Raw genomic sequence first — 23,153 nt, 5'->3', positions numbered from 1 at the left:
AGCATCTTCATATTTGTCACTGTTACGAATGATATATCCATTCCTCAGTATAGAATACTAGAATACTGTATAATACAGTTTAGTACAGTTGTACATACTACTATACGATTTGCGATACAGTCTGTTATTGAGTACAGTCATAGAGATATATCGTGTGATCGAGTGTAAAGATATAGTACGTGAAGGAACTGAAAAAAGCGATATTGAAATAGAAAGGGAAGGCTTCACAGAGGTCTTTTGTGTCTTTGTCTAATAAGCATGCACATTCGTACAGTAAATATGAAGCGTAACACTGATCAAAGAACGGCGTAAGTATGCACGTCTGATCAAACAATTCGTATTCTTTCTATTCGTATACCGTATCTACTTTCACGGTAACATATGATATGATTTGACATGACTCCGTCGCGCACTCTATTCTTATATCTCTATGAGTACAATGTTGGTAGTAGTATAGTCTTGGAAATGTTATCCGTTATCCATGTGTACAGTACATATGTATAGTACATAGTAGTATGTACATGAGTCCGGATAATATTATCAGTGTGCTATTAATTAACAATTACTAGAAATAAAATATAAATATATTGTATACAGACTTCAATGAAATTTTATAATCGATGATATAACAATTATAGGTTATGTTATTATAGGTTATGTTCATCAACCCGTATAGAAAGGTGCACGTGGTAAAATTCATCATTTATAGTTGAATTAATTCAGATTTGTTTGATCGAAGCAATGGCTTTAAAAGCACAGAAGAAAACCTTAGCAGACAAAGTGAATTCATTAGTTACTACAACACCAGTAACTTTTAATTCCGACGATGAAGCGGAAGACACGAAAGCAAAACTAGTTGATCGTTATGATGAAAGTGATAATTCAGATAGTAATTTCCAAATTTCGGAGATACGTAGACGAAATGTGGATCTCTTGGATCAAGTGGACGAAAGGTACGAAATTTTACTTCAATTTTATTATAGAATTATTTAATAGGATCATTATTTCTCTATTATAGATATAAAGGTAAAAAAGTTTCAAGAAAAGATATATATGAGGATGATGATGATGAAGACTCTGTTGTACAAAGCACTTCAGAAAGTGAAGATGAAGAAATGAATAGTATGGAGCAAGAAAGTGATGATATCAGCAACAGTAATAATGAAGAAGATATGGAAGATGATGATAGCAATATGGAGGATGATGAAAATGATCATTCGAATGAGGAAATGAGTTATGACACTAAAATGAATTTAGAACAAGATTCTGAAAATGAAGATAGTAAGGATATCCCTTCTACAAAGCAGGGGACAGATATCAAGACAATATCGCAGATAAATATAAGAGCAGATATAGAAAAAGGTAGTTGTGTTAGAAATCAATTAAAGCTTTGGGAAAATTTGCTAGAAATGAGGATAAAATTACAAAAATGTTTAATTACTAGTAATCAAATGCCTCAGCATGATGTTTATCAAAATTTTAAAATGGATGCAGAATACACAAAAACAGCTGATGAAGTAAAAAATAAGTTGAAAATATTATTGAATAATATGTTACAGTTGCAAACTTTCTTTTTAAAACAATACCCTGAAACAAAAAATTTATCTATGTCCAATAAAAAAAGGAAAGCTGAAGAAAGCACAGATGAAATAGCAAATACAGAAGATCCAATGGATGAAGAAATTCTTTCGGATACAGAGGATGAAAATGAAGATAAAGATACAATTTCAGACAAATATAAAGAAAGCTTTAACAAGAATGTATTTAGCAAAAAATTGAAACTTAAAGACTATGAAAAGATATTAAACGATAATCACAAATCATATATAGAATATAGAAATTCTGTTGTACAAAAATGGAATGAAAAGACAAGGATAACTAGTGGTAAATTAAATAAAGGTATGAGTGAAACAACTCTAAAACAAATTGAATTCGCTCTAAATGATAAGGAAAAGTTGCTTAAAAAAAGTCGATTGAAACGTTCTGAATATAAAATTGTTGGTAAGGAACAAATAACAGAAGATAGTGATGGTAGAAGAATTCAAGACTATGATTCTGAAATTTATGATGATGATGACTTCTATCATCAACTTCTAAGAGATTTAATTGAATATAAATCATCTGATATCACTGATCCTATACAACTTAGTAAACAATGGATAAAATTACAGAATATGAGGCGAAAAATGAAAAGAAAAATAGATACAAGAGCTACTAAAGGTAGAAGAATACGTTATAATGTACATAATAAGTTAGTAAATTTTATGGCTCCTATTACAATAAGTGATACATGGACAGATCATGCAAAGGATGAATTATATAGTTCTTTATTTGGCAGAATTAAACCACCAAATGTACAAGTTGGTCGTTAAGTTTAGGACAATTAATAAAATGTTAATTTTATATATTTTAATCAAAAATATTTTATAAGATTTACAGAAATTTGATAATGAAATACAGGCAAAAATAATTATAGTTAATATTATGCAATAAAATAAATAAACAAAATTTGTTTATTGTGTATATAATAACGCAAGAGTGCTTAAAATTTTATACTTAATGATATTTATTGGAATATTATTTTTCTTAGCCTTATCAACAAGATGTTGTATACATATAATTTTGTTTAGTAAATAAAGTAACTTTAATATATTAATTGATTTAAAGTCATTATAAACAGATTGATCATATTCATTTTTTTATTATATTTTAAGGAGAACATCAGGCAGTTAAGTATAAAATATTTAATGTAAACGTGACTATCTATATAATCTGCAGGTATATTTTGCATATTTTTTCATGTAGCAGAGTTGCGCCCTCTATCTATTTCGTGTCAAAATAATAAACTGCATCAATTAAACGTGATTTACGTACAAAAATAATTTTGTCCAATTTTTTAATGCAAATGCATCACTGTGTGTCTCCTCTACATCCGTTCTTTTCTTAATCAACTACGTCAAGCTTTAGAACCAGTAGTCTCACTATTGTATTTAGTTGATCCATGGTTGATGTCTATTTCGTTTCATTCTACCTAATTCGACCGGCGATTTCGCTCGAAGGAGCAGTTATGGATTCTGCTTGTCAAAATTCAGATTTTAGCACTAAATATTTGCTTGGTCAGTTAAATATAGCCAGAAAAGAAATTAATAATTTAAGGTATTATTTGCATTCTTCTGTCCCATCCTATCTTTACGAGTTCAAAGAATTACTCAAAGAGATATCAACAAGTTCTACTCAAACATGCTGTTTTCTGCATACTTACATATTTGTAGTGTACATATAACTATGTGTATGTATGTGTTCGTGTATATATGGAGTGTATGACTATTACACATACGTAAAATAAACGATACAATTAAAAATACTACAATTTTTGTTAAAGTTAAAAATTTATTAAATTCATATTATATTTTATACCTTATTAAAATTTTATTTTTACTAATATGTGACAGTTTATTGTATTAATTGTAATTTCCACAGACAACAAATAAAGAGTCTTCGATATATACATGAAAAAGATGTTGACAGCATAAAGCGTCTTTTGGAATCATTCAGAAATAGACCATCTATGCCTGACGCAAAAGTTATAGGTCCAGATGATGTCAAACCTAGCACTAGTACAGATGATGATACCATAAAATTAAAACCAATTGGAGTAATATCTACTTGGTTTCCTAGTAAACGTGGTACACCTAGACAAACTGGAGTCTGTGGAAAAGTACCAGGAAAATTGTTATTATATAATTCAATATTTACTAATCCTGATCATGCACTTGAAGGATTACAAGATTTTTCACATATGTGGTAAGATAATCTATTTAAAAAGCAAATAGTTTATAGTAAACAATTTTTTTTGTTTTATTTATCCCTAAATAATTAATATAAAATCATTTTTCTCTCAATAGGGTTCTATTCTACTTTCATAGGAATGATTCAACACATGTTCGTGCCAAAGTTGCACCACCAAGATTAAATGGTACAAAAACAGGTGTATTTTCTACACGTTCTCCACACCGTCCATGTCCAATAGGTTTGAGTTTAGTAAAAATTACAACAATAGAAAATCATACAATTTATTTTGAAGGTGTAGACATGGTTGATCAATCACCTGTACTAGATATAAAACCTTATATACCACAATATGATAGTCCTATATATTTTGAGAAATTAAGTAACAGATCACAAGAATCTAATGTAGATGATGCATTTGAGTGCATAGAAGAAACTGCCAGAAATCAAACATGTGACACATTCAGTACTAATGTTAGTCTTGGGGATGAAACAAGAAGTTTACTTTCGGAATCTTATTATAGAAAAGTTATTAATAAAACAAATCAAGAGACAGATGTTTCTAGAGACGAAGAAATTGCTTTAAGGTTACAAGCTGAAGAGTTCCAAAGAAATTCAAACTTTGAAAGTTATTCCAGTATGAGACATTTTTCTGAATTAAATGATATCAGTTTGCACAATAATAGTGCACTACAACATAGCATAGATGTAACCGATATACATAGAACTGCTCATACATTTTCCGACACTTTGTCTGATCCACGGACAAGTTTGAATATAATAGGACATAACGTACTTTCGTCCAACGTGGAACAACCAGAAAGTTTAGTAGATATAAATAATAGATTACAAAATATTAACGTAAATGGTCGTACTAACATCGAACCAACATACGGATCAAGAAACGTGGGATCTAATTACACAGAAACACATGCTTCTCGGTCTAGACTTTTAGATGGAGCTGATGGACCAAACACCATTTGTGGTACAGATATAGATTTAATTCATCGACGATCGTTAAATTCGAGAATTGATAATTCTCCTGTAAGGATGGGGGTACGCGAAGCTCCTGATGGAGAAGAAGGATTAGAACCGCAAGTTCTTACTCCTTCACAACATTTACCGAATCAAGTAATAAGAACAATGTCAAACAATAGCTTACCAGACAGTGGAGACACACATTTAGTATTCTCTTCTGAATCGAGAAATGCTGAGAACAGAGAATCTGGAGCTAATATTTCTTCGGAGATAAGAATTCCAGAGTGGATATCGAGACCTCGAACACCTCTATGTGTAGTATTTAACGATCGTGCTTTGATTCAATTAAACGAGATTTTAGGAACTAAAATAAATGACCAAAAAATAGCCATTGAAAATGTACTTCGCGAGGATCCTAGATCGGTATATCTGAGACAACGATGGGGTAGCCAATTTTATACTTTCTTAATTCATGATTTACACATCACTTGTAGATTCGACGACAGCAGGGGTATAGTAACAGTTTTTCAAGTCAGACACGCTGGTCGTATTTGCGAATGTGGAGAGCCTGAGTGGCAATGTTTGGGTCATTCACCACCCTCTTCTTAAACGTACGCAAATGTGTATGTATGTATGTATGTATGTATGTATGTATATGAATACGTGCATATAATTTTTAAATTTGTTGATTATATTGTAAAAGGTGATAGTGAGAAACTTAATTTATATACCTTTAGGATATTTTGTATGTCATATTCACTTTATTTGTAAATCATCGAATATTTCGTATTAGCCTAACATTTGTTAGTAAATTATGAATATATAATAAATCAGAATTCGGGCCTTTTAAATAATCATTAGTAATTCAATCAAAAATATAAAAATTATAAATACAAAATTAATATGAAATTCTGTTGTGCAAATCAAACGTTAAAAAGATTATTTTTTACTCATTTACAAACGAAATTATTATCATCGTCATGTGCAAATAATTTTTAAATAAGTTTACTTTCAGTAAACTAGAGACTTCAGCAATATACATTTCAAGATCTATTTCGATGTTTATTAAACAGAAAATTACTTTCTACATAAAAAGTCGAACTTGATAAAATATTCGATTACATAACTTTTTTACATCTTATAATTTTTGTACATTTCGAACTCATTTATTGATAATTTTACTAATGGAAACGATCTTTTCTTTTAAAATTTTTAAACTTCTTTCTACATACGTCTAGAAACTAGTCTAAGATCTTTCGCAAGTGCGTTATATATATTTAAAAGATTTTTAATTTAAGATGCATTTAGATATCAAGCCTTTATAAATCATGTAAATTTTGATGTATAGGAATAGATCAATTTTTTATTATTTTGATTATAGAATATTTATTGTATAATCTTTCATGATTTTTTTGTCGTAATTATACTATCGTATTTTATCCTGTTACGATACAAACGTTCCTATATGTTTACTTTTTGTAAAGGATTAGAATACAAAAGTTACATTTCAAATTCACGCACAAAATAAAACATTTGGGAAAGAATTTATTCTAATTTTTATAGTTCTAAATAATTGTTCATAAAAAATGTCTATGTTATGTAACATAATATTTGTTTCATTGCATTATTTGTTAACTAAAACTATAAATACATATACAACTCAAGTATACATTCGTATTGTTGAATCTGCACCTGCAGAAAATACCCATGGTTGAATAGGGTGAAATATCACGTCCAAAATACCAAAGTCATTATAAGATTCATGATTGCATAATCTTTTAAGTGGTACAATTAATGCGTTTTGCAATAAATCACTGAAATACATTATGAAATAAATAGTACATAATGAACAATGGTCAAATAATTATAAATGCAAGTTATCTTACTTGTACACCATTCCATGGGAAACAATAAGACCTCTGTCATCAGCACCAGATGCAAAAAGTGGATATCGCTTATGAAATGCAACACTGCGAACGCCTGTACCATGTAAACGTAATGTCTGATAAGGTTTTGTACTTAAATCAAGATCAAACCAAAGCATTTTGCGGTCGTATGTGCCTACTAAAATATTGTCACCTCCTGGAAATATAAGTACGATTATTAAACGAAATAATAATGATTTAAGTACTTACATTATTCATATAATGTTCAGTCTTACCTGGATGTATTGTCATTGATGATATCCATTGTGAATTTGATAGCAATTTTTTAATCATTTCCTGTTTTATTAAATCGTATATTCGAACATTTCGTTGAGTCTACAATTATTTTATTACAATTATATATTTAGAATTTTACGTTTAATTTATATTATTTTCTACTTACTGCTACAAATAAATAGGGCCTAATTGGATGAAACAAGACACACTGTATTAAACCTTTTGACCTGGTGAAAGGTAATTGGGATCTTCTTTTTGATAATTGATTTATTAAGACAGATCTGTTTTGACCATCTGGCATAACAGTGGCAAAATAATCACCTTTACCATGCCAAGTTACTTGTTTTACTGTTTTGAAATGATTTAAAATTACCCTAATTCCATTAGTCCAATATTCATCTTCTGCTTGTTCCCACTGAACAGCAGCTTTCACTCTTTCACTTACTGTAACAAAGATACAAGTATACTTTTTCTATGAAGTATTTTTATGAAGTATTGTATAGAAATTATATTTTACAATACCTATAACATCACTTTGAGGTACTATTTCTAATAATTGATTTGTTTTATTAGTAATTAAATGATCTCCAACACCAGGATTTATTAATAGAACCTTTTTATCTGCAGCTACCGCTATAAGCGATAAAGATTGATTTGGACACCATGCCACAGATCTAATTATCCCCCCACATGGTACTGTTTTTACACACCTGCCTGTTGCTATTTCCCATACTGTAAAACAATGAACATTGTTATATATAATGTATAATATTTCATAGAAGATATACTTACTTTTTAAGTTCATATCATCACCACCAGAAGCTATATATTGTCCCATTGGTTCTGCTGTAATACTTCTTACCATATCTGTGTGACCTTTAAATACCATAGACATTGTTGTAGGGAAAGGTTGTAAATCCTTTGGACTTGGCAATTGAGGCACTAAAGCTTCTGGTTCTATTGTTAATCTCATTTTCAATGCTCTAGGGCACAAGTACAAATCTAAGCATCTTTGAAATCTTTCTTTAACGTATTTAGGATAGGCAGGTACTTCGCGGAGAGCATTATATTTTTGTGGAATGAAGTGTAATTTTCGTTTCCATGGTGTTGTCTGTAATTTATTCCATTCTTTTAGTTCCTTTTTATCGAATAAGTATTCTGGGGGAGGATTATAGCTTTCTGCATGTCCAGGTAAATGCCTTTTTGGTGGTGGGATATGTTTATGAATTCTACGCATTTCTTCAGCTTGATCATCTGATTGCCACAACATGTAAAATTGTGGTTCATTTTTCTTCTCCCTTTCTTTCTTTAATTCCGCTGTTGATTTTATCCAACCCATCTTAAGTGCATGAACTAATTTTGATACTTTTTTAGCTTCTGATTTAGATGGTAAGAATGAACGTTTATGTTCAGGAAATTTACGTAATGGTGTCTTCATCACCTCTGAAGTGAACCACTCTACCCATGGCTGTAAGATAATAATATAAAAATGTAATTCCTGAATCACTAATAAATTAGAAAAATACTTACAGCATATTCATCAAAAGTTATGTCCGGAATTTTTCGTTTTTGTATCCTTGTAATTAAATCTATATCTGCTTCACTTAATACAACATCTTGCCCAGTCTGAGGATCCTTAATTGTTCTCCAAAAATCAGGATCTTCCATTCTTTTCAAAAAATTGTCTAACTGGTCACCTTTCTGAGGTTTTATAATTTTTTTACCATCCCAATCATAACCAATATGATCATATTCATCATACCACTTCATTGGTATGTTTCCAACTGTGTTACGAATATCTTCTTCATCAGAACTATCATATTCATATTCATCTACTTGTTGATCTGTTACTAACTTATCATGATTTGCATTTTCATTATGTATACTAGATTCTGTATTCTTCTTAGTACTCCTTTCTTTACATTTTTCTAAATCTAATTTTAAATTTTCTTTATTTTGTACCTTACCTTTTTGTATATCTTTACCAATATTTGATTCGTCTGATTTATTTTTATTTATAAGAGTTTTGCTTTGTTTCTTAGTCTGTAGTGTATTAGAAATATTCCTATTATTAATATTAAACATAGAAGATCCACCTTTTTTTATTTTTGCAAATTCATTATCTTTAGATGTTGAGGGAGTTTCAGAATTTTCACTTTTTTTTTCCAAATTTTCATCTTCGCTTTCATCAAGAGAAATATTTTCTTCTTCACTTTCAGAATAATCTTCATCAAGACCAAGATCATCTGAATCTGTCTGAAAGCTTAATTCATCTTCTTCATCATCAGATTTAAAGACAATTGGATCTTGTTCAGTGTCTGATACAGGAATATCTTCATTTTCATTTATTTCTTCATCTGAACTTCCATCATCGTTATTTACTTCAGCAGACAATAAATCTTCGGTACCTGAATCCTAAATAATATTTTTCGTATCATGAAATATAAATAATAAATGACATTTTCGAAGTACATATATTTAACAATAATTTAATTTGGTTTAATTTGGTTATGTTTTCTTATAGGTTAGAACATATCGATGGAAAAAATTTACCGATTGTTCTTCAAATATAGGTTCCGGTGAATCCGTTTTTCCTTCTCTAACATTATTTGCAGTTTTTACGTTATTTAGCTTCCTCTTTGAAGTTTTTCGTTGATTCTTCATCTTCTTTTCCGCATGTATACAAGTAATAATGAGGTTATGTATGTTTCACGTGTTGTCGAGTACTTTAAATTTAGTTATATGAGAGTGTGAACTATAAAATAATATGTATGAGTTCTTCGGACAAAGGGAGGGGATTTTGGCGCTCTTCCCGCCAATAGTTTCGAAAATTCAGAAGCCGTAGCAATGAGCTAAAGAAGATGCCTTGCAGAACAAGAGTAATAAGAAAGATTGAATAGCGCAATACGTTAGAAAAGGTCGACTACATGTGCATAGAGAAGTGAGGCATTAAGCTAAATTTGTGCTAAGAATACTGTCCCAGGAAAGTATTTACGAATTAAAGGTTGTGTGGGGTTAATTCCATCCCTTGGTATCCTATACATAATCGTCCCCTCAAAACGTCATATATTAGGAATAAGCTGGAATAAGTACTTACAATTGTACGTGTATACCAAAGGATTCCTAAAGAGAAATAAATATCTATTTAATATATGAATTTGTCATTGATTTTTATAAAACGATATTACTACTTCCTCCCCATTTTATTCATTTGATAAGAATAAATTAATAAGACAGTTTTAATAGATAATAATCACATTTATTAATTGCTTACAAAAAAGTTGAATATCTTTTATTAAACACATTAAAATCCAAAGTGCAATTAATAAAATTTTCAGTTTGTGAATGTAACACTTAGTCAATCGAATAGGGAAATCTCTCCTCTGTGAAAAACATCGCTGCGTGACCGAACGGGGAGATGTCCCTTTTTGACTTTAGCAACGCGTTTTCCTTTTTTTTTTGTTGTTATTATCAGTTATTGTTTACCTGGAATTGTTCCCCATTACTTGCACCACTTTTTCCGCTTTTATAAATATATAATAAAATACACCAATTTAGTGGTGTTAAAATTAGTTAAAAAGTTACACTATCAGTTATGACTAAATAATGTTATAATCGAACGATATCACACTATAAAAAAATATTAATATGCATTATGAATTTTTAATTTCAAGTTCAAGTCGTGTTATTTATCTTTTGTCATCTTTAATGTTTTTAATTTTACCTATATTTTTTGCATAAACTACAAAAGATAATTGTTATATACTTCTAATTGATGTTTTGTATAAACAATATGTGAAATTGTTAAATAAAATCATTACCGCAAAATATAATTAATCGCTTAAATAATTTTGGACTTCTTTGTTTTTTAAGTAGTGAATATTAGTCCTCGATACTTGGAAAAATATGCGGTGGACAGCATATAGGTTGGCTTGTCAGAAAGCGGTGGAAATGAATAGCTCACTGTAACGCGCGTGGTTGGCTAAGTGTTAAATAAATGATTTATAGACATACAAAAAAGACATACATTTATAAAATTCTTTACTATTGTGTAAATAGAATATTTAAAATATATGAATTACTTGTTGTCAAAATGATTTACTCTGATAAATTCATGTTACATAAATAAAGCACTTCATCTATTTATGCTTTTTATTTATAATATAATTATACATTATTTTTTCGACATTATTATATCAATAATTAAGAAAATGTGAATTTCCAATATAACAAAATTTTACAATTTGTTATATCACTGTATTATATCTAGTTTGTTGTGCAGTATTAGGCGGTGTAGTTGTTGGATGAATATGAACCGGTAAATCCCATGTCATCGTTTCAACATCCAAGATCAATGGTCCTTGCCAGTTAACAGTACTTTTATTGGGCATTTCTACTAATTTGGAAGTCGTAACAAATTCAAAGTGTAGTCTCCATTTTAGTGTCATTAAATCAGTAGTAAAATCTGGTGTTACGTGTAATGGTATGGGTAATACCAAATGGGAATATTTTAAACCCATACACATTTCGTGGTGTTTGTTGTAACTGACTAAAGTTGGTGTTGAGGCCTTTCCTCGTCTGTACTCCTCTGAAATATGTTCCTCTGATTGCAACGCAACAGATACTTGTGCACAAGAAACGGTAGCATTCGAGAAATCAAACGTTCCAACTATGTCTTCTCCAAGTTTATATGAATTTTTAAAAAGACAAAATCTCACAACACGCCCACGTCCGTTTGTAATATTATAAAAATTTGGACTGCGTCTAGCTGTTAAATTCTAAATGTAAAAATAAAATATTAATTAATACTGCATTTATACAACAAATATAAATTTTTATGTAAAAAGAAACTAATAAACCTGAAGAGTTTGTAGCGCGACATCTAATGGAGTATCTCTGTGTTGTGTTTCCATAAATGGATTATTTGGACTCAAGTCAACACTATCATTACAAGCAGTTACTTCAGGCAATTCTACAAATTCATGAATAAAAGCAGTAGCTTCAGTCATAATTTTTCTACAGTGATTTAGTAGAAGTAGTGCTAAATTATTAAAATTATAAAATTAGATAATATACTACCACTTAAAGAAAGTACTCTGAATGGAACTCTAAGTAGCTTTATAGCTGTGTTTACTCGTTGTGTTCCAATTGTGATTTTATATGAATACTTTACTGCATGTCCTCTATAAGATGGAGGTGCATCACTTGGAATTGTCTCCCGATAAATATCTGCAAAATTTAAACATTAAACAAAAATTTATTTATATAATTTTCATCATATTTTTGGTCTATAATATGTCCAAGTTCCAATTAGATACTCACATGTTTTACTTTCACCAGGAGATAATCTTAAATCACAAAATAAAATTTTTGGCTTTGTATTTAGAACAACATGACCATTATCCTGTTGCCATGGTGCAAAGGTTGTATCTGCAAAACACTTATTATAAAAAACAAACTGAATGAATTAGAAAGTTACATTCAAAATAATTAAAATCAAAGAAAGAAACTCTATATTTCTTCATGCAACAATTAGAAATAATTATTTTAAAATACCATAGACTTACTTGCATTAATAGCTGCTAACTGTGCTGTCATGTTCAGCTTCTCCGAGAAAACAATTTTATTATTTGTGGAACATTGGCAATGAACTTGTGCACTAGCCCATGCGAGACTCTCAAAAATATCACTAGAATTATAATTTATGTGTAAAAATTTAGCTCTTTAATATAAATAAATAAATTACATATTACCTATGACTTTGAGATATTTGATGAATTGGATTTAATGGATTACTAAATGTGACCAAACATTCTATAACTTCGCCAGAAAAATATACAGGTCCTCTAATTAGTTTTGCTGTTATCTCAATCATGATTTTTATTATAAAAATTATGAATACACATTTAAGTAAATCTCACAATATATTACTTGTTGTTTTCTGGAATATATTAATTCATATTAAAAATTTGTTTCATAATATTTTATACTACATATTAAAATTGTATAATAAATCAATTTTTTTATTCAATTATATCAAACGAAATTCAAAATAAATTTCATACATATATTTTCAATTTATAAAATGAATATTTTAAACATTATTTCACCACTTTACTTATCCATATTCTATTTTGATGTTCAAGATTCCAAACATTAATCTAAGTCTAAAACTATATGAACATAAAAGAACCAATACATACTATTACACACGTTACACACGGTCTACACGGCCTAATACAGAAAACTTAAATGTCAGTTTACAATCAAAATACGTGTTCTTACATCTCCTTGATATGTTTTATTTTCCTTGCTGTTCATATGCTTTATCTTCACTTGATAATCCAACATGTAGTTATTGATATTATTGGTAATCAGAAGCGCTTGTTACAGTGATACAACTTATTAACAAAATGTTATTTATTTTTTTAATATTCCAACCGATTTTTTGCTTTAAATGACATAACCTACTTAATAACAATTACATATAATTGCAATGACAAAAATAACGGCATGTAAAATTTTTAATCAAATTGATAACAAATATTATACACTTTACGTAGAATGGTTTAATTTACATTTTAAGGTAATGCTGTTAAATTCAACAATGTCGCCTTTAAGTGGTGAGGTTAGTTCACAAATCAAAGAAATTCAAAATTTGAATTTAATTAATGTAAATCCTAAAAAATATATAAGTTTTGTTATTTCTTAATTGAAAATGATTAACAAGCAAATTACATTGTAGATGAGCACCAAAAATATAAATGATTTTTCTAATGAATTATCTAAATCATCTGATGAGTATATCGAAGAGACGAAGAAAATACTATGTGGGAAAGATACAAAAATTCAGTTTTTCCTCCAAGACAAAATTTTAGAGTGGAAAAGTAATTTATGGACTCTTGGAAGAATTGAATTGTGTGTTATTTCAGATTTCCAAGTAAGGGAAAGTTTTCAACAATTGCTGAAATTTTGTCAAAGCATTCAAGATAAGATGACAGTATTAGAAGAAGAAAATAAAAATTTAATAAATGTAAATAAAGAAATAAATTCAAAAATAGAAAAATTAATAGAAATCAAAATTACTATGGAACAGGATCTTTATAAGAAGTTTATAGTAGTTTTAAATTCGAAGAAAAAGAAAATTAAAGAATTACAAGATGCTATAAAAAAGAAAGAAAATGTTAAAGAATCAGTTTTTGATGCATGTACAGATGAAGAATCTGAGAAAGAAGATGAAACTGTGAAAGATATTTCCACAATTATCAAAGTTAGCAAAAGACCTAATTATAATAACCCAAAAAGTATCCAGGAAAGTAAAAAAACAAATCATATTATTACTGATAAAATAATTCCTAAGGCATCCACCAGTAAAGATTGTGCAAGAAATGAGGTACATACTCCAGATGAGTATGTAAAAGAAATGAATAAGAATGAAGAAGAAAGTTGTAGTCCTAAGAAGTCAAGCCTGAATTTTGTTGAAGAAGAATCTGAGGAAGAATTATTTTTTTAATAATGCAAGTTGATCTATTTATAACTTTTATTTACAATTGTACATATTTTAAAACACAGATTGTGCAATAAATAATTGGAATTAGTATTTCTTAATTTAATGAAACTTAATTCATTAAATTATTTTAATTGTTTAACTGTTTTAATTGTTAAATTAAAATGTTTTTAACTTAATAATGTATAAAGTATATATGGACTATTAACGTAAATATTACATAACATATAATATTGCTGTAAGTACATACAATGATTTTTTAAAAGTAAGATTGATTTTGATGTATATGAATCTTGTAATTAATTACATAATTGTAATGTACATATTGAATAAATTTCTTTTACTACCTTTTAAAAGAGGGAGTATTAGAAAAGGAAAAACTACTTCATTAAATTTTATAAAATATTGTATTATCCTCTAAACGTAAAAGCAAGTTCAATAATCCGGAATATGTGAAACTTGTTTTTTTTATTCAATTCCGTAAAATTACCAAAAATTATTTATTCGAAAAAGATTAATTTACCAGCGATGCGCGGTGGTACGATTACTTTCACTTCATAAAGATCTTCCCTAAATATTCTTCAAAAATCCTCCTGAATATAGAAATCCAAAATATTTAAATGTTTAATTAAATATTAATTATCGTCGTTTACTCAATGCAAATGAGAAACCGGGCTACTTAATTCAGCGGCTCTTACGAGCTAATATATGATAACCCCTCAGAGTTAATTTCACCCATCATAAGTCATGCATGGATTTCAGTGAATAGTAGAAAAATTTCATTTCAAGTATAAATTGGACCTCTTTTTCTCCGTTTTCGACTTTCTTGAACTCACAGAAGCAGCAGAGTATAGCATATGGCTCATGTTGCAAACTAGAGCCGAGGTGCCGCGTCCTCACTAACCAGATGGTCCTGAGAGCTTGCACTCTAGGACTAATACAATAATTTATGCAAAGGTCTTCTGTAGAGATGCATTAAATAAGCGTATTTCATTCCCTCTCCTATAAAGACCGTACTAGAAACTTCATACCGGGCACATAAAGTATTCAATACGGTAATTATGGTTTACTAATTACTTTTAATTAAATATCCATTTCTTGTTGTAGAGATTGAAATCGTACATCATTTCTGCTTGAAAGATCCTAAGAAGATTTATGGCAATTTCATTGCGAGTGTATTAATGTCGCGCTTCGTAAAAAAATTGTCGATCATTTTGTTCCGGTTGTACTCGAGAGTGAATAGATGAAGATAACGTTGACAACGAGGGATTAACGAACGGTGCGTGATAATCGTAACGACAATAAGCTAACGATTCCCATCGAGGTGTATGTTGCATATCCAAAGAAGTATTTGTAGTAATTGGTGTACTATTAGCATAGTAGCTCCTCTCAGATACGCTCGGAGGGTAACTGTATTGTGGTTCTAAAAGACTTTGGAGATGTCGTATGTACGTAATCGCATGCCTAAGTGATTCGATCTTTGAAAGCTTTTTGCCGGGTGGTTTACAAATCGGAAGCTTCGATCGTAGAAGTTCGAAAGCACGATTCATGTCACGCATTCTTGTCCGTTCACGGTCGCAAGCTGATTTTTTGTAATCTGAGAATAAAACTAAAATTAATTTAATAGTAGTAATATCTAAATTTTTGGTTGTTTATTATTTTCTCCACCTTTCTCAGTTTGCGATGGTTCTCTTTGGATCGATTTTATGTTCGTTTCATGAAGAATTTCTAGATGAGGATGAGTGTTTATCACTTCCGGCTCGGGAACTCTTATCACAAATACTCGATCGTTATTTTGTTGACGATCTTCGAAGTTTTCATCCTGCCATGATCTTCTCACAAAGTGTCGTCGAGATATATTTGTATTTTCTATACATAAATATTTTATTGTTATTCTTTAATTATTTTTTGATAATTATTATTTTTAAATATGGATATAAATTATACCTGACCCATGTCTTATTAATTGATTCTGCAAATATTGGTCGACGTTGGGAATTTTAGACGGTGAGCTTTCTTCTTGACTTAAAATTTCTTGCTGTTGCTTAGAATTTTTATCTAGATCCAACAATATAGGCGAATGAGCGCATTCTTCATTAGTGCTATCATTTTCTGACTAAAAACAAAAAGAATTTGTTTTCAAGTATTCCATTTTATAAGATGAAGATCATAGGGCATGTTTCAACTTTCATAGTTTTTCAACTTAAGATGGCAGAGTTAAGTGACTCACTCAGTATAATTATAATTATAATTATAAGTATAATTTCATAAGTTACCTTTCTTTTTTAAAAATGCTTTTTGAAGTAGCAAATTCTTATCTACTATATATATCGATTGGTTTAATCATCTAAAAACGTTTATTCGTTTAATTCTTGCTCTCGAGTTTAAACGCGCTTTTCTCGAAAGAGTATTTCAATCGTTAATATCTTAAAAACAAATTTTCTAGTTAGTTTGAAAATTCGCTCAATTATTCTTTACGCATATACTTTCCGCTTGATTTAAAATCAAGTAAATATATTACAACTTTCAATTCATTTATGAGTCGCAAAGTGAAGAGATAAAACACGCCACAAAAAAGTTTAAATACATTAACTAATAACCAGTACTAATCGCCAAAAAAATGTCAAAATTTTAAATATGAATGAATATGTACAGAAACTTTCAAGATGCTATATAGTATAGTTTTTCCAAACGAAAATTCTCAAAATTTCGTATAATGATACGTCTCCTCGTAGGAATACTTCTGACTTCGGACTCATGTCAGCAAGGGGTTGAAGGATTTTACCTCGTTTCTCGACAATTCGTTGCCGTATTCCTCCGAGTCCATGCCGAAAAATCAAACTGTTATCAATAGAGATACCGGCTGATCGCTCCTGGGACAATTTGGACAAGAAAGTTCCAAAGGTACTGTCGATCTACCTTCTTCGAGAAACTTTCCTAAGGCATATATCACACGCGACTGTCCAACTCGTTTGTCGTTGGATAAGATGTGGATCGGTCACAGACAGTCGTTATTAATGTTAATTTTATCCATTTATTAAGTATTCAGGTGTTCCAACAGAGATTCTCAATTTATGGAGAATCGTCATTAGATCTTCAGTTCAAGGGTACAAGCTGCTTAAGTAAAGCTGTGCTAAACTTTAAGGATTCAGGCTTAAATTCTTGCGGAGAAAAGATATTTTTAAAAGTTTTTCTTGTATTATTGTAGATTCTTTACTTAATACTTAATGAATTTAGGTTGGAAGCATTTTTCTGTTAAACTATCCAGAACGAGCTCAAATATAGCGATGGCTGACGCGTATTGCTCATTGTATAAAACTGCATAAAACTATCGACTTTAAAAAGACTTCGTTGTAAAAAACGGCTGTAACATTTTATTGCCGAGAATCATTTTTAAAGCCATACTTGAGCTTATATTCAATTTTTTATTTAATTTCGACAAATAATACGAGAGTTTCTTCTTATCAAGACAAATGAGAGCCACTGGGATGATCGGAATAAAAGTGGGAATGTAAACATCGAAACATAATAGACGCCCGCTCGATGGAAATACTAATGACACAGACGATGCAAGTATAACGGATTGCGAAGAATAACGATCATTTTCGAGAATGCGTTGGAAACTGTATCATTATAGAAAAATTAAGCATTTATGTGTCTGGGGGGAAGATCAGCCGGATATCGAAAATATTAAATTTTTCTCACAGGAGTTCTTAATCGCATCATTTGACAACTAGCTCATCTTTACCATTCATTTTCGTTCATAAAATATATGTAGTAACATGATATTACCTCTTTGAAATATAAAAATTGAAATAAAAGTCCGCTGTATACTTTAAATTTAAAACGTTGTAGAATTTTGAAATAGTAACTTGGACATTTTTTGCTGAACATTTTTATCTAAAGAAGAAAAGTTGTTTTAAATGTAAATGTCTTTTCTAGGAAAATAAGTCGTTAAAAAAATTCGCAATTCATAATTGTGTAATAAATAAATACAGAGATTAATACAACTTGTGAGACTTTTAAGAAGCTTGAGGATTGTTAAAATTAGTCCCGTAAGCAATTTTATTTAACTTAGCATTGTATTTCTTGAATTATCAAATGATCTTTCTTTTTATTATTTTATTATTATTATTATTATTGTTATTACTATTGATAAAGGAAAAAGAAACATTTTTTGATTGCACAACACAGTGAATATCCGATAAATGACGTTTTCGTAATTAAATATAAAATGATTAATGCTATCGTTTGCTTTACGGTATTAATCAAAGCCTTAATCTTGTTGCAGGAAGTTGATGCTCTTATATCTTTTTATGTTGTATACATGTGATTGTATACACATATATTGTATACATTGTATACAGTGTGATACATGTATATGGTAGATAGATCTTATCAAATAACGCAAATTGTCTCATAACGAACTTGAAATGTTGTCGAACATTACTATGTGTTTGACAGAAATAATATGAAAATATTACGTTTGTAGAAATATGAGAAAATCAAAGAATGTGTATATACATGTAATATTACGAACTTGCGGCAGGCATACGAGAATTGCCATAATCCACGAACAATATACCATAATCGTGGATTTTTTGGAGATAACGTTATAATAATTAAGAGAATGACAAATTGCGTAATATCTATCAATTGTCCATTGTTGTCAGAATGAATATGTTTAAATAAGGATCTAATGATTGTAAAAATTATATTATTTTACAAAATATTTTTCTTTTCTGAAATCTATCATTATTTTGAATTATTAAATTAAATATTGAATTAAATTGATAAATTTTTCGTAAATAGAAATATAATTTAAAAAATATTATCGTTTCTTTTTATTAACTTTTAGTTTAGAAAAAATATAACAAAACTTCTAATAGTCCTATATTTCTGTTAACAACTATTTCTATGAAGTTGATTAATTAGCGGAAAGTAATATTCCATACAAGTTGCAGTAATATATCTACCAATATCTACCAATATGTTTAAATACTTTTAAATAATTGATCTCATACTTAATATATCAAAATATTCAGGTGAATTCATGCAACTACGTTTAAATGTTCAAATCGCCATGTTGTGACGTATCAGATCATTATGTAGCCAGCTAATGAGCATGCTCGAGAATGTTTTGTATTTACGTTTTCGAGACAGTACGGCATGGAGTCGAAAGATAAAATTGCAAACATACGAGCAAAATTCAAGGATGTTCGAAAATTATTGGATGATCTTGAAAAACACAAAACGAAATACGAACCGTATAAAATAAAATATCAGGCAATCGAAGTATTAAACTCGATGGAAGTAGATCTGACTAACATTTTGATGGATATGCCAGAGGAAGAAAAAGAGGAGGAGATAATAATGCTTGCTGTGGTACACTTAAATCTTGGTTTATTATATGCCGATACGGAAGAATTAAAAACAGGCGAAGAACAATTCATGAAATGTATAAAATTATTGGAAAAAAAAGAGCTAGAACCAGAAGCTGTTTTACCAGTATTAAGCGCTTTGAATCAGCTGGGTATTATATGGTCCCAATGGAATCAACCTACAAAAGCAAAAGACTTTTTAAATCAAGCAAAGAAAATCTATAATGACTTTATAGATACTAATAACTCATGTAGAGACCCCATTAATATGGCCCAGAATTTTGGCATTGAACAAGTTGAATGCGAACTAAGTCCTAAAGATGTGTTAGAGAAAGTTCATACTTTAACGTTATATTATTTAGCTCAGGTATATCGTTCCTTGAAAGATCATCGCCAGTCTGCAATATATTGTCACATGACCCTGTGCAGACAATTAGGTCAAAATGACATTATGCAAGATTTAGATTATATCGATTGGGCACTGAACGCAGCCACATTGTCGCAATACCTTATGGAAAATACTAGTTTTACTCAAGCAAGACATCATTTAGCAGCTGCAACTTACATATTACAAAAATATGAAAATATATTGGAAGAGAAAACTAAAAATAATGGAGAAAGCGAAGCACTTGCAGCTGAGTGGGAAAATTTTAATCACAGAAGTGCAGACGTTGCCAGATGTTGGGCCAAATATGGAATTTTGCTTCTGATGTTATCAAAAGAAAGACTTTTACACAAAACAGAATCAGAACAGAATAATGATCAGTTGAATAGGGATTCTTCAAAGATAATTGATGACCTAAGGTTCAATGTCCTAGAAAAAGAGATAGAGTCAATTGCTAATCAGATTACGGATAAATATTTATTAGATTTTGAAGATGCTAAATTAGTCTTTCTAAATGTTCAAAAATGGTTAGAGCAAGCTAAAACATATTATACTTTAGAAAATCATGCATCTGATCATACATCAATTATACAAGATATTTCTGTAACTTATAAATATTTGGCATTCTTTGAAGAGCATGAAGATAGACAAGCAAAAATGCACAAAAGGAGAATAGACATATTAGAAAATGTTATCAAAGAGTTAAACCCTCAGTATTACGAATCTGCTTGCAGACAAATTTGGATTGAATTAGGAGAAATATACTCTGATATTCTTGATATAAAACTCGACCGCTTACGATCGTCCGATGAAAAACCTGCACCGCAAATGCTAACAAAAATTAATCACTTAGCAAAAAGTTCCATAAAGAATTTTCAAGCGTTTCTCAATTCCTTACATATTCGTAACTCTAGTTCTGATATACAAGAATTTCCTGATGAAATAATGCAACCAGCCTTATTTTCTTACTTCCACCTTGGCAGATTGTACAATAAAATTATATCTCCTGACAAAAACATTCAATTGCAAAATACGCAACAAAGTATTAATGCATATAGATTTATAATTGATTATTGTGAAAAATATCCTAAAGCAGCTGAGGTGATGAAAGTAGAATTAAATCTATGCAAAGAATTGGTAAATTTATCGGTACTTAAATCAAATCATTATCAATCAAAGTAAATATGTTACAAGAAGAAATAATTGTTAAATAAAGCTATATTTAATTGATGCACACGTAATTTAATAAGCTGTTCAATTTAACATTATTTGTGTAAATTGTGAATTGCTTACAGAGCATTTTGATTCAATTCCACATCTCTTTCACCTCTATTGTTGTGACAAATTTTAATACTCAGTTTTCGTAATTGTAACAATTCCTTCATAATATCATGATAGAATGATAATATAAATACGAATGATATAAAAATGTAGTGTACATTTATTTCATTTTTCTTTCAGATTAAAATTTATATTGCATATTTTAAACAATGAAAAATTATAAATGAATAAATTTTGTTGCTAGTAAAGTTTCCTAGTTAATTTTAATTTATTCTCTTAACATGTAGATAAAAGGTATGCAAAAACAATCAATGTAATTATGATAAGACAATTTTGTATTTATTTCATATAATAAAAAATCATTTTTTCTCTACTTTTTTACTGGCACCAGTAGCCTTTACTTTCTTAACCTTCTTTTTCAATCTGTAAAATGCAACGGTTCTTATTTTGTTTCTGATCTGTCTTGCTTTTCTTAGCTTAAAGCGGTCAAAATCACTAAGTTCCAAACGCTGAAATTGAATAAAAATGTATCTTAGTTACTATGCAAAATGTAGCTACATATGAGAACATATTCTTTATAAAATATTAAACCTACTTTCTTCTTAGCTTCGACCTTTCTTGCCCACATAGTCTCTTTCCAAAGGTCATTAATATTTGCAGCTTCCCATGCCTTACGTACAACACGGGTGGATCCAGTATATGGGAAACGTATACGGAATTTAGTTAGGTGGAGCTCATTTAACCTCATCTCAGAACGTGGGACATTTGAAGCAGGGCCATCAACCAAAACCTAGAAACATAACTAAACTTTAATATACAATATTTATTATATCTATAAAAGGAAACAATTAAATATTTTGGCATCAGTTAAAGCATAATGACATCAATTAAATATCAGTCGGCAATTCCTATCAAGATATTGGATCATCATTGTATTACTATTTAAAAAACAAAAACCCAATTTTGTACAATATTAAATATTTCAATTTAACATTTAATAAAAGATATAACATATTTATAAAATTATCTTACCCGATTTTGATCGATGATGTCTACAATAGCAACAAGTTTACCCTTGTACGGGCCATCGCTCACATAAGCGACGCGACCAGATTCTACAAACCTTTGGAACGGCTATTGAACAAAGAAACAATCCTATTATTTTAATAATAATGAACAATTATCATATTACAGCTGAATTTTATATCAGTTATTGTCTGTATAGGTATAAACAATAATTTGCAACACACAAATACAACTACCATGTGGCCGAAAACTGTGATAGATGTAAGGTTATATCAAATAATTTTTTAGATTTCTTATACATTGTCAAAAATAAATAAATGTAAATTAAACTATATAATGTACGTAGAAGATTTTCTTATTAAAACAACACCCTTTATATATAAATACTATAAAAAATACGTGCAATGCACGCCAAATTTAAAACCACACTTCACTTACCATGGTTTACCGGAAACGAAAGACCAATATAATCCATAACCGGATAAAGCATTGATGATATCAACTGTTGAAAGTAAGTTGTCTCTATTAAAATTGTCTTACAATAAAATTCCCTAGATGTAGCATAAGTAAACCCCGAATACATATTGGATATAGTTCCTAAATTTACAGCATTAAATCGCATTTTTGACTTTCATATATACTAT

At 29.5% G+C, this 23,153-nt stretch overlaps 8 protein-coding genes across 19 annotated transcripts; 4 read left to right on the top strand and 4 right to left on the bottom strand.

The window, feature by feature from the left end:
• Positions 1-125: 125 nt before the first annotated feature.
• LOC126866194 (protein AATF) lies at positions 126-2,652 on the top strand. 4 transcript variants are annotated; one of them, XM_050619508.1, is made up of 3 exons: positions 126-308; positions 654-953; positions 1,019-2,652. In XM_050619508.1, the coding sequence occupies exons 2-3, from the start codon at positions 742-744 to the stop codon at positions 2,370-2,372; spliced, it is 1,566 nt and encodes a 521-aa protein (XP_050475465.1). In that variant the 5' UTR covers positions 126-308; positions 654-741; the 3' UTR covers positions 2,373-2,652. The 4 variants fall into 4 exon arrangements, with proteins under 4 accessions (XP_050475465.1, XP_050475467.1, XP_050475466.1 ...); XM_050619510.1 differs by lacking the exon at positions 126-308 and adding an exon at positions 315-441; XM_050619509.1 differs by lacking the exon at positions 126-308 and adding an exon at positions 337-513.
• Positions 2,653-2,802: 150 nt separating this feature from the next.
• LOC126866185 (uncharacterized) lies at positions 2,803-6,436 on the top strand. Of its 2 annotated transcripts, none has more exons than XM_050619479.1 (3): positions 2,803-3,156; positions 3,481-3,804; positions 3,906-6,436. In XM_050619479.1, exons 1-3 carry the CDS (start codon positions 3,002-3,004, stop codon positions 5,374-5,376), a joined length of 1,950 nt encoding a protein of 649 aa, XP_050475436.1. In that variant the 5' UTR covers positions 2,803-3,001; the 3' UTR covers positions 5,377-6,436. The 2 variants fall into 2 exon arrangements, with proteins under 2 accessions (XP_050475436.1, XP_050475437.1); XM_050619480.1 differs by lacking the exon at positions 2,803-3,156 and adding an exon at positions 3,163-3,289.
• On the bottom strand, positions 6,280-10,030 carry LOC126866177 (ribosome biogenesis protein BOP1 homolog). Its single transcript, XM_050619437.1, has 8 exons — positions 9,483-10,030; positions 8,460-9,344; positions 7,722-8,397; positions 7,452-7,661; positions 7,096-7,373; positions 6,929-7,028; positions 6,654-6,849; positions 6,280-6,581 (listed from the first exon to the last, which is right to left on the bottom strand). The coding sequence occupies exons 1-8, from the start codon at positions 9,591-9,593 to the stop codon at positions 6,428-6,430; spliced, it is 2,610 nt and encodes an 869-aa protein (XP_050475394.1). The 5' UTR covers positions 9,594-10,030; the 3' UTR covers positions 6,280-6,427.
• Positions 10,031-11,007: 977 nt separating this feature from the next.
• On the bottom strand, positions 11,008-13,360 carry LOC126866199 (RAB6A-GEF complex partner protein 2). 6 transcript variants are annotated; one of them, XM_050619522.1, is made up of 7 exons: positions 13,215-13,360; positions 12,683-12,870; positions 12,497-12,618; positions 12,252-12,359; positions 12,009-12,158; positions 11,789-11,901; positions 11,008-11,707 (listed from the first exon to the last, which is right to left on the bottom strand). In XM_050619522.1, exons 2-7 carry the CDS (start codon positions 12,802-12,804, stop codon positions 11,177-11,179), a joined length of 1,146 nt encoding a protein of 381 aa, XP_050475479.1. In that variant the 5' UTR covers positions 12,805-12,870; positions 13,215-13,360; the 3' UTR covers positions 11,008-11,176. The 6 variants fall into 6 exon arrangements, with proteins under 6 accessions (XP_050475479.1, XP_050475476.1, XP_050475475.1 ...); XM_050619519.1 differs by having other exon boundaries at positions 13,133-13,278; XM_050619518.1 differs by lacking the exon at positions 13,215-13,360 and adding an exon at positions 13,040-13,163.
• LOC126866206 (DNA repair protein XRCC4-like) lies at positions 13,183-14,537 on the top strand. The gene is made up of 2 exons (XM_050619534.1): positions 13,183-13,557; positions 13,675-14,537. Exons 1-2 carry the CDS (start codon positions 13,426-13,428, stop codon positions 14,440-14,442), a joined length of 900 nt encoding a protein of 299 aa, XP_050475491.1. The 5' UTR covers positions 13,183-13,425; the 3' UTR covers positions 14,443-14,537.
• Positions 14,538-14,824: 287 nt separating this feature from the next.
• Positions 14,825-17,472, bottom strand: LOC126866209 (achaete-scute complex protein T8). Of its 2 annotated transcripts, none has more exons than XM_050619538.1 (4): positions 17,222-17,472; positions 16,384-16,552; positions 16,105-16,305; positions 14,825-16,045 (listed from the first exon to the last, which is right to left on the bottom strand). In XM_050619538.1, the coding sequence occupies exons 1-4, from the start codon at positions 17,261-17,263 to the stop codon at positions 15,615-15,617; spliced, it is 843 nt and encodes a 280-aa protein (XP_050475495.1). In that variant the 5' UTR covers positions 17,264-17,472; the 3' UTR covers positions 14,825-15,614. The 2 variants fall into 2 exon arrangements, with proteins under 2 accessions (XP_050475495.1, XP_050475496.1); XM_050619539.1 differs by having other exon boundaries at positions 14,825-16,033; positions 17,222-17,463.
• A 2,089-nt stretch (positions 17,473-19,561) lies between these two features.
• Positions 19,562-21,856, top strand: LOC126865732 (KIF-binding protein). Its single transcript, XM_050618578.1, has one exon. It carries the CDS (start codon positions 19,606-19,608, stop codon positions 21,382-21,384), a length of 1,779 nt encoding a protein of 592 aa, XP_050474535.1. The 5' UTR covers positions 19,562-19,605; the 3' UTR covers positions 21,385-21,856.
• On the bottom strand, positions 21,801-23,039 carry LOC126865742 (60S ribosomal protein L14). Of its 2 annotated transcripts, none has more exons than XM_050618601.1 (4): positions 22,948-23,039; positions 22,516-22,617; positions 22,079-22,273; positions 21,801-21,992 (listed from the first exon to the last, which is right to left on the bottom strand). In XM_050618601.1, exons 1-4 carry the CDS (start codon positions 22,948-22,950, stop codon positions 21,843-21,845), a joined length of 450 nt encoding a protein of 149 aa, XP_050474558.1. In that variant the 5' UTR covers positions 22,951-23,039; the 3' UTR covers positions 21,801-21,842. The 2 variants fall into 2 exon arrangements, with proteins under 2 accessions (XP_050474558.1, XP_050474559.1); XM_050618602.1 differs by lacking the exon at positions 22,948-23,039 and adding an exon at positions 22,746-22,770.
• Between the last annotated feature and the right edge of the window lie 114 nt (positions 23,040-23,153).

This window comes from Bombus huntii, chromosome 5 (assembly GCF_024542735.1).
Source record: "Bombus huntii isolate Logan2020A chromosome 5, iyBomHunt1.1, whole genome shotgun sequence".
NCBI classification, from domain to species: domain Eukaryota; kingdom Metazoa; phylum Arthropoda; class Insecta; order Hymenoptera; family Apidae; genus Bombus; species Bombus huntii.
This window is presented reverse-complemented; position numbering and strand designations above follow the sequence as displayed.